The 12,502-nt window shown below is 43.5% G+C and overlaps 1 protein-coding gene across 2 annotated transcripts in view; it reads left to right on the top strand.

The window, feature by feature from the left end:
• The window catches only part of LOC142584953 (uncharacterized), a 53,634-nt gene that overhangs the window by 6,857 nt on the left and 34,275 nt on the right, over nt 1–12,502 (top strand). For both annotated transcript variants that reach the window (XM_075695326.1, XM_075695325.1), the window contains exons 4-5: nt 2,360–2,705; nt 6,668–6,866. In XM_075695326.1, the coding sequence (XP_075551441.1) occupies nt 2,360–2,705; nt 6,668–6,866 (545 nt within the window). The remainder of the gene's footprint in view (nt 1–2,359; nt 2,706–6,667; nt 6,867–12,502) is intronic.

Below are 12,502 nucleotides of genomic sequence, written 5' to 3'. Positions count from 1 at the left end.
AGCGGGCTCGGCATTAAAATCGTGAGGCAAGCTGTGCACCTGCCCATGTCTTCTCTGGAGGCGTGCCAAGCGACCTTGAAACCCTGCAGGAGCTCATCTGGTCAGTGATAAGAAAAGAGTTCAGCAAGTTGCAGACACCTCAGACTACAACCGGCTACTCATGCCACAATGATCGCTGCCTGTTGTTACTGAACCACACCACGGTATGGCGCAGTTTCTAATATGAAGTGCAATGGGTGTGCAACTTGAATGTGGCCAAGTTGTTGTGGCCATATCTGTGGCCATGGTTGTGGCCATGAATATGGGCAAAATTTTACTGCATAAAACCTCATGTGTTCTTTTTTTAATGAACATTGTATAGAGCTGTTGTTTTTAGAATGCAGCTCGTGGGTGCCTGCTCCTGCGGCGAGCCTCAGCATGAGTGAGTGAATTAGCACAATAACGAAGGATGAAAGAGCAGTGCAGAGTGCAGCAGGGAATGAAAGGCAGTGTTAGCAAAGACAGCACAAGGAGGAAAGCGTAGTGCCACACACATTGAGTTCTGCGACAGTTGCTACGAGATGGTGCCAGAGTGCCACGCGTCGTCTGCTCACTTCTTTATCTGGTGACTGTTTTTCACCAACTTACAAATGTTAAATGTCATCCCTTGATGCACGAATGCACCTGAATATACGAGAAGTTTCTCAAATGTTATCGATAGTTCTATCTGTTGGCTGTTGTCACCAAAGCTTTCTGTAATCTGATTGTATGCACATCGTGAATTGTGTAGTGCTTTCTGGAAGCCACGTGGGTGCCAGCAGTTACACTAACCTTCGATGAGTCATGTATAAAATCCAACGTGCTTGACCCAAGGATGAGATTTTCAATTTTTTAAGCTGGAATTTTTTAAGAGCACAATGTTATGCATGCATTTGCAGAAGCTTGTTTAAAGTGAAGCCTTTTGCAGTATTATACACACATTTTGAGGGCTTGCAACCTTTTGCTGTCGTTATGTTCACAACTGTTTTTTTATTCCTTTTCTAGGGGGGTAGGGAGGTGCTTACCTTCTTGTATGTTCCATAACCTGGCATGCCAAAAGGCTCAGCTAAGCACTTCAGTTACCTTTGCTTCTTCATCCAAAGCCATGGCGTACTAAACTTCTTTTAAATATTGTGTTATCATTTACATGTTTATTACTTTATTCCAGACAGTTTTACAGAACTTGCTTTGGAGTGGGGAGGACCCAGCTAAAAAAGAAGTGGGCCGTGCCACCCTTATTGCTGCAGTAGCATGGCAATGCCATTTTCAGTAAGCACATAACGTGTAATGAGTACAAGGATGTCAAAGTGTAACAGAGTACATATTTCTATAGACCAGCTGCACATTTGTGAACAAAAGGCCAGGGTGATACATAGTGCAGGCAAAAGGAGCCGATGTTGATTTTCTTTTTTGCTGTTTGGAACTGTAATCATTGCCAAGTAACTTCTGAAAACTTGGCCAGGTATAATAACCTTGCCTTCTGAGAAAAATCACAGCAGTGAGGTTTCCAGATATTTTTTTTTTGTTATTGTTTTGTTTCTTTTTTTTCCTCCACTGTATATGATGGCACGCAGCACCACCACATCTGCGGGATGTCACACTGTGCAGCTTGCCTGTACACATTTTTCACACGACGTTTTATGAAATACTTATTTGACAAAAACTATGCCGAAACCATTGAAGTTGTTTGTTAAGCTTCTCGCTATTTAAGTGGCTTGGTCTCACCAGTGTTGAGTGTCGCCTTTTTTGGCTAAAACAGCTTCTAGTGCTGCATCACTCTTCACTAATCGATGGGCCACTTCATTTGCAGCCATCTCTGTAGCGTTACACAACCCACCAACCTCAAGGAGGGACGAAAGGCCAAGTGATCTGCCATGATGGTGTGGTAGCTATGGCATTGCGCTGCAAAGCTTAAAGGCACGGGATCAAATCCCGGCTACAGAGGCTGCATTTTGATGAGGCAAAATGCAAAAATGCCCGTGTCTCGTGCATTGGGTGTACGTTACTTAATCTGGTGTTCCCTACTCCATCAGACCGTGGTTTTGGCTCGTAAAATCCCAAGAATTTAATTTCAGTTAAATATGAAGATGCAGTGCAGGTGTGCATTCATCATGGCGTGGATGATATCACCACTGATGCAATGAATCAGTCGGCACTGTGCCTTACACATACCCTCCTCTCACCCTCACTCCTCTCTGCTTTCTTCCTCCTCTTCTCAGTTCAACCAGTGCGGCATCAACACCCATTCTGCTCCGCAAAGAAAGCTTTGCATTTTAAAGTTGAAGTAATGAATTCAATTTGGTGGGCTAGGGATCATCAACAACTGGTGTGACATGTGCAGGGTGTTCATGGCAGCTGATCGTGTGGTCGTGGTGGTTCGGCACCCAGCTGCAGTGCGTCTCATGGGGCGCGCGCTGTTGCGCGTCCTGCACGGCATTGTCGACATCGAGGGCCACGTGATGATAGGCGGGGCTGTCGCTGCGAGGATCCGGCCCAACAGCTGCGTCGTCCATTCAGGCTTTCCCCATGGCTCTACGCACATAAGGCCCCTCCCACTGGAGGTCCCCAGGGGCGGTGGCAAGGCCACACACTTGCGCCGGACACTTGCTAGGCTGGGCATGGATGATGCGTGGACCCAACTGCGGCCACTGCTCTCACATGGGACCGCCGTCATGCTACTGGAGAAGGTGAAACAGCATTGAAGGCATGCATACCGACTGATAAAGCTGTGCAGAAACACAAGTGTAAAAGGGGATGGGGAAACACGTGCAGGGTTTGACCAGCAAGGTCACTTCAAGGTCACTTCATTTGCTCACACTTGCACGTTATTGGATGTTTGAGCAGAGGTTGTGCATTTGTGTCCAGCGCTATTTTCATGATACCGCAGTCTCTTCCATTTTGTATTAAATGCATTGTTCACCAGGGACAGCGTAATGTAAGGATTCTTTTTGCTCTATTTTATTCTCTTATCTTTCACTCGTCACCAGCCAATCATGGTGACAATGTGGGTGAAGCTCCGCTCTCACCTTTGACAAAGCTTGTTAGGGAAAAGAATAGGAATCCTGACATTATCTCAGTCTGATTGATTCTTAAAGGCCAACAGCAATGAAACTTCTACAGTTGAATTGGTAATGAATATGTAGCACATACTGCGGAAGTAATTTTGGCAAAGCTGCAGGGCTGGTAATTTTCTCATTTTTTTTATTAGAAACCTTTGCGTGGCACATGGCACCTAAACAGACAGTGCATGTGCCTGGTGGTTAGAGGATATTACTTAAGTTCAAACACATTGCCTCAGAGATTTTTCATTGCACCACAGGCAGACGTGGGCATGACGTTGGAGGCCATGCCATGGGTTGGCATGTTCCAAGTCAAGCGTCATTTCCAGTATGCAGCAAGGGTGGCATTTCCTTTAGTTTTGGTACCAAAAAAACGTCCACTTTTGCTTGTCTTTCGTAACGCATCCACTCGTATTTCAAATGCAAGATGTTGCACAAAGACTGGCTCTATATCTGCACTATTTGAAGCTAGATTTTTTGGACTGCCCAAAATTTTGTTGCTGTTGGCCTTTAATAGCAGAGCAGCTGAGGTAATTAAGCCGTTCTTCATTTCCTTATATTTCTTGTGGCACATTATTTGCGCCTGTGTAGATCATAGATTCGGTGCTAATTACTGATTTATTCTTTAATTACTAAAATGCCCTGTGTATTGTAAACATTAGCTACATTAGCATAAAGTTGTTATTGCATTCTGAAAGCAGTCGGTTCATACTTAACACCCATTTGGTAGGTGCCCACAACCACTACCAGTTTCGAGATATTCATCCGTAATCTCACGGAACAGTGCATTAACATTTTTTGTAATATTTTCCCACAAACTCTTTGCTATGCACTGTACTACAAAACTGTGGTACACCAGTGAATTTTGTTGCACCAAAATGCTTTCTGCCACTGTAATGCATAAACCAGTGGCAATCTTATGGCACATGATAACATGCTACTTAATTATTGTCACCGCATTACTTCTTGGGCAAAGCTGCAACCTAGTGATATCGTCACTGTCCTTTATGCTATAATTTTGTGCACCCTGGTTAAACAAATTACTTTTGATTGGATTCCTTGAAAAACTCTCTGCCAGCTTAAAAATAGCTGTAGCCACACTGGGCCAACAGGGGAAAATGTACAAAAGCTAAATTTTGTGAATCAAAACGAAGATGAATCCATACTTGACAACCTTTTACGATCTTATTGTGAGATGCCTTGTTTTTAGAACTTGTTTATGTTTGTTGTATTGACACCAATCATTCAGATTTTTTTTTTTTTGTATTTGTATCTGGCCTACTGCACAAGTCACTTCAAAAGAATAAAAATACTGTCGCCCACTGATTTTTCAGTCTTATTTTTCAGACCCGCTCGTTTGTACAGACCTCGTGTTTCTCGTAGAGCCATCACGAAACATCTCGTAGAACTAATGCATAAAGCAAGTGGATATTTTGGCTGTCATTCCATGAATATGTTATGAACAAGTTTAGGAGCATTTCTGTTTGTTTGTGCCGCAGATCATTCTTGCTGTGACCATTGAGCACAGTGCTTGATCACATTAACCCTACGAAACAAAGACTGATATATTTTTTAAACACAGTCAGAATCTTCAGTAATAAAAATTTTTAGTATTTCTCACGGCATTTTAGATGGTGAGCAAAACGAGAACAAAGTAAAAGCAGGAGCCAATGTTTCAACAAGTCCACTTGTCGAAACATTGGCTCCCGTTTATACCTTGTTCTCGTTTTGCTCATCGTCTTGAATTTCCATCTCCCGCCTTCCCCATGTTTTCCCTCACGAAATTTTACAATTCTTTCGCTTCAACTGCAGTATTTTTCAACATTTAATGTCTGCATGTCCGTGAATTGAAGCAGTGCTGTCTGAAAAAGACTGTACCTTGCGGTAAATGCCACAAGGCACATTGAGGCATCTGACAGAGTAGCGTAGTAAACTCAAGACAGTACAATGCTTCCTCAGTGGCACAGGGGCTGCAGTGCTGTGCCCACTTGGTCACGGGTTTGATTCCCAACCGCAGCAGCCGCATTCCAAGAAAAGCACTTTGTGCACGCAGATTCATCATAATCAGCCTAATTGAGATCTGTTGCAGGACAAATGCCTGTTCCAGTGATCGCTGTACTATGCCTGCCTTGCATCAGTTCACCCATTCCTACGCCTAAGTAGATTAGGTGCTCAATAAAGATCCTTTGGTTGTCAGAATTAATCTAGAACCCCTTATTATGCCATTTTTACATAATGTTCAACACCATCAATCAATTAATTGATTGATCAGTCAATCAGCTTCCGGTTGCGACAGTCAAAAGTGCTCAGTTCCAGGACATGTCTTGTACCTCTTTGGCATCACACTGCGCATCCCCTTGAATGTGAAAGCCACCAGTTTGCTGTTTGAACTAGGTGCATCCAGCAACTAATCAATGAGAGCGAAAGTGAAAGAAATGGTCTATGGTTGTTCATGACTGGCCGAAAATTGTGAGCAGTGTATTTGATTCTGCAATACAACCTGATTAAGCATGTTTCAAATGCATAGAAAGAATCAGGAGGAGAGCAGGGAGGAAGCGAAAATAACGGAGAGCTTTAGAAATAAGGGGCCCAATGTTGGCAGTTGCTATCAACCAGGCATTCAGAACGCACAGAGAGAGAGAGAAAAAAGAATGCAAGAGGTGTTCAAACGAACTTGCACCTTTGGGTATACAAAGCCGCTATAGAATTCCTAAAATTTTTTAATAGCTAATGACTGCGAGGCATTGCATTTGTCGAGATACATAGCATCAATAATTTCAGTCAGGACCGTAGTGCTTGTGTGTGTCTCCATTCTCTTGCATGTGCATAGTCCTTTTGCACTGTAGTGCAATATGATCTATCACTGTCACATCTTCATTGTTGCTAGTCATGTGAATCAGCCAATTTGTTGGTGCTGTTAGACAGCATAAGGGGTTCCAGCAAGAACAGATGCGAGCACAAAAAAAAAAAAAAAAAGCTGTTAGACGTTTGCCACGATTTAAGTGGGCACTAAAGATAAATATTAAATCAGTTTAGGCTGATAAACTATTCTTTTTAAAACTTCTATCTTAGTTAATTTTTGCACTAGGAGGTCGATTATTAAAAGAGAAAGCACAGGTCAAAATTCCACTTCTTGAATTTTGCTCCAGAACCCCAGTGCTGATACATCGGTGTGATGTCACAGATTTCAGAGGATCTCCTCATGTTTTGATCATCGTGACGCAGTAGAAACTCTTGAAAATTGCCAAGTTTAGTCTTTGGCTCCTTTAGAATACAGTGTACCAGGCCATCTTGTAGCCTAAAAATTGACCGGGCCTAAAAAGATGCAGTCAATGTCCATGACATGACCACTAGCTGGTGTGAGATATTCAAGGTGCCACGTCACCGCCCTCCTTTTGTTTTTGTGGGTTTTTTTTTTCAGTTCCTCATGAGCCTCCTCTCACATTAGCAGTTGCTTTCCATTTTTGTACTGCAGAACGGTAGTTTATTCACACAGCTCAAATAATGTTTCTCTTTAATGATCTCTGAAAGACATCTAACCCGCCAGGAACATGGGATTGCTTTGTGAGAAGGAGTAAACCATTGTGCAGGTGCCGGGAGGCAACTGGCCCATTGGGGTCAAAAGCATGCCCCAACTACGGGGCCCCTTTCAGTCGCTGGGATTCCGGCTGACCATGGACCAGCAATCCAGGTCGCAACGCGATCCATGGCGGCAGCGGGCATCCGCCCTCGCAAGGCACCTGGCCCGTGCAGTCAATTTTGGAGATCAGCGGCAGACGGCAAAGACAGGTTCTGCTCCCAAGTTCGTTGCATGGTTCAGTCAACTGCCGTCACAGTCTTATCTTCGCAAGCCTTGGCAGCGCACCCAAAGCTGTGCTGTGCTGGGGTGACGAAGTCTGCATAGTTTATGTGTTGTGCCCCTCTAAGGCAGATACTGTTGAAGTGAACTTTGATAAGCTGAACACTTCAGCAGCATTTGTTTTGTCTTTCGTGCACATGAGGCAGTTATCAATTTACTTGTGTATTTACTCGTGTATGGCCTGCACTTTTTTTTTTCCAGAATTTTTTATCTTTTTACAAGGTGCAGGCCTTACAAGAGACAGGCTGGCTCATGGCTACTCACTGAAGCCTCAAACTGCTCAAATAATGCAACCACAACACCCAATTATAAGTGCCTTTGTTCAGTTGTACTCGTTGCTTCCTCTGTCCCCTTCGTTTTACGAGCTTACCTCATCGGCGCCTTTCCAAAGATGGCCATCCTTAACGTCATCTATACTGTTTGAGGTTCCCATCCCCTTTAAACTCTTAAAGATGGTCTTGAACAAAACCGCATGCCATGCGTTGAATATCTACATGCACACATTTTGCTGAGATTCCCTTTTCATGTTCCTAAAAGCATCACGCCGCTATACGACAAACTGTACCACAGCCGATAATGTTTAAGCTCTCTGTGATAAATGGAACGATAATGCCATCATTAACGGGACATTTACTAGTTCTGTCTAGTAGCAGCTTGCCTAAATTAACCAGCATGCATGTATGCTCATTAAGCTTTGTGGAACTTCTTTTACAAATTATCGCTTTTTGAAGTATGGGATGGGCTCTTGCATGAGTGATATGTTAGACCTAATGTCAGATAAGAACAGATTTCCAAAGACACGTCATGTTTACCTTTTATGGGTTTTGACCTTGTTTGTGCTGCACATTTTGTTTGTGCTGCTATGTATTGACTTTGCTTGTGCTGTATGTTGCTGTGGTGTTAGGTTGCACGTATGCGTTTCATAGTTGTCTCCAGAAGCTCGCCGGACACATGCAGCATTACGTAAATAGATGCGGAATTTCAGTCTAGGGCCAATTGGTGCACTGATGTAGTGGCTTGCAAAGGTGCAAACTGCAGCCTTTTTCCAGGGAGCGCATGTATGCACCAGATGAAAAAATAATTTTCATTTAGTCACCAACCCTGCACTGTGCTTACTTCTGACTATATCTGTATATTCACATCCCAAACAACTGTGTAATGCCACTGAATGAAAGAGAAATGAAGTGCACATTATGAGCCACATCTACGTACCATCAAACCCACTTATAACGATACTGGTTTCAACAATATATCGGTTATAACGATGAGAACCTGCTGCACCATCGACTGTTGTATGTTTTCCATGGTGAAATGACCCGCTTATTACAATGCCCCGATGCCGCATAATCGGTTATAACGATGAAGTCTGGCTGCTTGGTGTCCGAGCCGAAAGGTAGTGAAATGCGAAATCCTTGAAAAGAAAAAAAGAAAACAAGAAATTCTAGCCTCTGCACGATGGGCCGCTACTCCAACAGCCGCTGTGCACTAATTTTCCAGCCATCTCCGCGCAGCTCTGTCGCGTCGCCCTCCCACCCCTCCGAACACGAATGGGCTGCGCCCGCAGCTATATGTCGCCCCACCCTCCGAAACACGAATGGACCGCGCCAACTGTGCCGCAAGCAGATTGCCCGCATGTTGCTCGCTAGCTCCTCATTTAGCGCAGTTCTGTGGACAGCTTAATTGCTCACGTTCATCTTTGTTGGCTGCGTCGAAGTCATTCCTAGCCATTCGGTTTCTCAGCTTCGCTTGAATCACCTCCGATACGGAAGAAGGCTGATTCGCCCACTGTTCATTGGCAATACACGACGTTGCCGGTGAAAAGAAAGTGCTTGGCTATAGATTGGAAACTAGGTGCTTCTAACCAATGAGACGATCGTCGCAAACGTGCTTGCATCAGATAGCGATGGCGACAACGGCAGCGACGACGCGGTCAGGCAGGCTGCCTCAACTTTGTCCTCACAGGAGGCCTGGCAGATGATTCAGCCCCTCCAGGGCTTCATTCTCGTGAGGAACCTTCTGCTGCACTACGTGGAGCACTTGGATGCCTTGGAGAAGGATGTCGGCAAGCTTCGCATAAAGCTTGCATGGCTGACGTACATAGGCTTTTCTCGTGCAAGCCAGTTAGAAGTACGTGGCGAGATGCTTGTGGCAATCTCTCCTCAGCATTTCTTCAGGATTTCTCGAGCTGACCGGCTGCTGCAGCAGCGTACCCATAATTTTTAAAAGGCCCCTTGGGCCACCAAAGCGGTGCCTCAGTGGTGCTCGCATATCGCTTGCCACCTGTGACACCTCTTTGCAGTTGTCATAGCAGTGCCATTCTTTAACGCCGTCAGCCGCGGCTTGTTACACGCGATCAGAGCGCCCAGGAAGCAGTTAAATGAATGAACACAATCAGCAGCTGGGTGGAGGAAGGTAGTGGAGAGGGGCACTGGCCTCCCCGCCTATACAGTTTTCTCGCATCAGCTCGGCCGTTCCCTTATTTTGATTTTTTCATGCAACCCGGTTATAACAATTATCGGTTATAACAATGGAATTTTCGTGGCCCTTGAATATTTTTATAAGTGTTTGGACTGTGGTTTCAGTATTCAGAAGCAAGTAGGAAGCACATGAGCTACAAGTGCAGACTTAAGATACTGCAAAAACATTCAAAAGCTCATCCAGGGAATTAATTGGCAAGCTCTCTCTCAGAGCTCGCCAGAGCTCTGAGAGAGAGGAAAAGCAGAGAGGTGGGGGGGGCCAGAGGAGTGTGGAAAAGCAGTTGTAGCCTTGCCTGGTAGTGCCCCGTACAAACACAGGCACACACATGCTTGTAGAGGGAAACGAGCAACCGAAATTAGTTGGTTTGTGTACAGTTGAACTCGCTTTTAACAGTATAATATTGGATATAAAAATGAGCAACCAATGCACCGTCAACTTTCATATATGTTCCATGGTAAAACTAGCCACTTACTACTATCTTCTACTGTTCTAACCATGTCTGCTATATTCCTGTTGTACCAGTTCTAACAATTAAATTAGGCGACTGGGTGTGTGCGCCAAAGGGAAAAAGAATGCAAGAACTCCATAAAATACACAACAAAAGAATGCGAGCCCCTTTGTCACACTCGCCTTTGTGCCATGAATCCTTTTATGAATTTCTCGCTCTTTCTTTAACAGAAGTGCATTTAAGCAGCCTTTGTAGGCGGTAAGATCTGTTACGAATTGAACCCGGTGATTCCATAGGCACCTTCGCTTAGAACGAACTTTGTAACTAGCACCAGTTTTGTGATATACTCAGGCGAAATTGTGGTAAAAATGCACTGTTCCACTTCAAGACAACATTTTGTTATGCATTGAAGCTCGAAAGTTACTGGAACACCAATGTGTTTAGTCGCAAAAATATGAGAATGTATCTTGAAACTGGTGTCATCCTCAGGATTTCTTACAACTGGATAAGGATTTCGAAGTTACCAGCGGTACTTCGTAAATTGCAATAATGTGCTGAAAAACAATTAGTCAGGAAGTTAATTAGCAAAACTTATTGATTAGGGTAATGTTTATTTTCATTTCTTGAGCAAATAATGTTTGCCTTTGATAGTATTCTATCTCCAGAAGCAGAATTGTACCACTGGCAGGGGTTGGAAGTGCTGCGCCAATTGCGCCATCTTGTGCCAAACCACCGAGCTGCACCAACCTGCACCAGACCACCAACTTCAAATGAAGTTGCTACATATTGCGAGATGTTCTTGTTCAGTGGCAATTACACAGCCGTGTGTTGGCTAGCATTTAGCCTTAGAAGTCAAGCTAAAGCAATCCGTTTCAGTGTCGGCGACTGTAGAGTGTGGGTGTGTTTGGCGGCGCATTGTAGCTTGGCCGCAGGAAAACTAAAATCCGTTACGAATGTGCTTTATATAAGTCTTATGCATTTGCCTAATATACGGACCAGCTAAAGATGATCTGAACTGGCATTTTTCTTATGGGACAGTTAGGAAAGAAAGCTGTGCTCTCAGCTGAATGAGTAATTCGTACGGTCTGTCGTTATACATTTTTAGGGCTCACTTGTAAGCCCTATTGGTGAATCTGCATCGATTAATGGCGCGAACCATGTGTGTAACGTTAAAATATATTTCGCATGTGCACCACTTCCGATTACCGTGATGTTAGTTCGGCACCTTCGCAAACAAGCTGTTTGCTTTCGTGAAACTTTTTGACCAGAAACATTCAATAGCAACAGTAATCGGACTCAAATTCGCACTCCGGGTACTCCATATTCTGCACAACCATACATAATGCAAAATCAGACTTTTGCGGCCGCAGACTGAGGATGTAAAGTTTCGGTTTTAGTCTATTGTAGTGTACCCGAATGGCGATTGTAAAGGCTCGGAAAACGTGTGAACAATAGAAATTGCGTAGATCAAGTCCGAAAATTTTAAAAAGCCATTGCTTGGCATTCCAAATATCGGTCACCGTTTCATGTTGACTTTATCGGGCAGCCCTAATAATCGAGGTTGTATAAAATATTCGTCAGCGATCCTGATCACAAAGCCACTGAACACGTTTTCTGTTTTTTATTCTTTTCATAAATGTCAGTTTTTGTTTTCTTTTCTCCTTTCTGCCAAGTTGTGTGGAATACTGGCAAACATGAAATGGCCAACGAAGTAACTTTAGATTTATTCTGTGGTATAATCTACTATGCCAACTCAAGCTCCCCAAGAATTAAATAATTGAGGCCTTTATGCAAATGGAATTCACTGTGTGCTGATGGGTATTGTTCATGGTTGTCATAGTCAGTATTTCTTGTTCATTGTGCACGAATACATATGATTATCTGACTTTGTAAAATTACCTGATCGATGAGATGTCAATGAAAAATTGTGGAGGATGTTGAAACATGAACAATATAACTGGATTTAAAGCAACCTAGGATTTGCATTATCCAATATTCTTATTAATAAGTGAGGTTATTAATGTTAGCTAATTAAACTGAAGTAGTAGTTGCTTGTGCACAATGAAAAGGAAAACTCCTGACTAGCATTAACAAAAGCCTATCAATATACTATGGGTGCTGTTTGTGTAAATTCCTTGGTTATATTTTTTTTCTTAGCGACATTAAGTTGGCACGTCCGGTATGTAACTTAATGGTGGTTTCCAAGGAACACAAATGGATTTCCTTTGCCGGGTGTATGACATTCTTTTCCTTTGGTGAACTTTCCTCCATCTTGCGGGCTTCCACAGAATTAACTCGCAATAACCTAATAGTGTTCTGCAAATTCAAATAAAGAACATCTTTTCTTGTTTTATCTGTATTTCACTCATGTTGATCCTTACCTAGCATGCTCCTATATGCATATCTTATCAGAAGGGTTGAAGTCTGGGCCACTTGGTACATAGTTAAAGACAGTCATTTTGGTGTGAACTTCTCTTCTTCTCTTTTGTCTTTTGTGACTGGTTTTTTTCTTCAAGCATATCTTCTGCTCTGAAACAAACAGTTCCTGCTCCAAACCTGCTCTGATGTGCCAAATTGGCTGCTCCCGGAGCTGCTCCAAAACTCCCTTGGCCGCTACCATCCCTGGCTACAGGCCACGGG

Source organism: Dermacentor variabilis, chromosome 6, assembly GCF_050947875.1.
Source record: "Dermacentor variabilis isolate Ectoservices chromosome 6, ASM5094787v1, whole genome shotgun sequence".
Classification (NCBI taxonomy): Eukaryota; Metazoa; Arthropoda; class Arachnida; order Ixodida; family Ixodidae; genus Dermacentor; species Dermacentor variabilis.
Note: the sequence above shows the minus strand (reverse complement) of the source record. Positions and strands in the feature narration are given on the sequence as shown.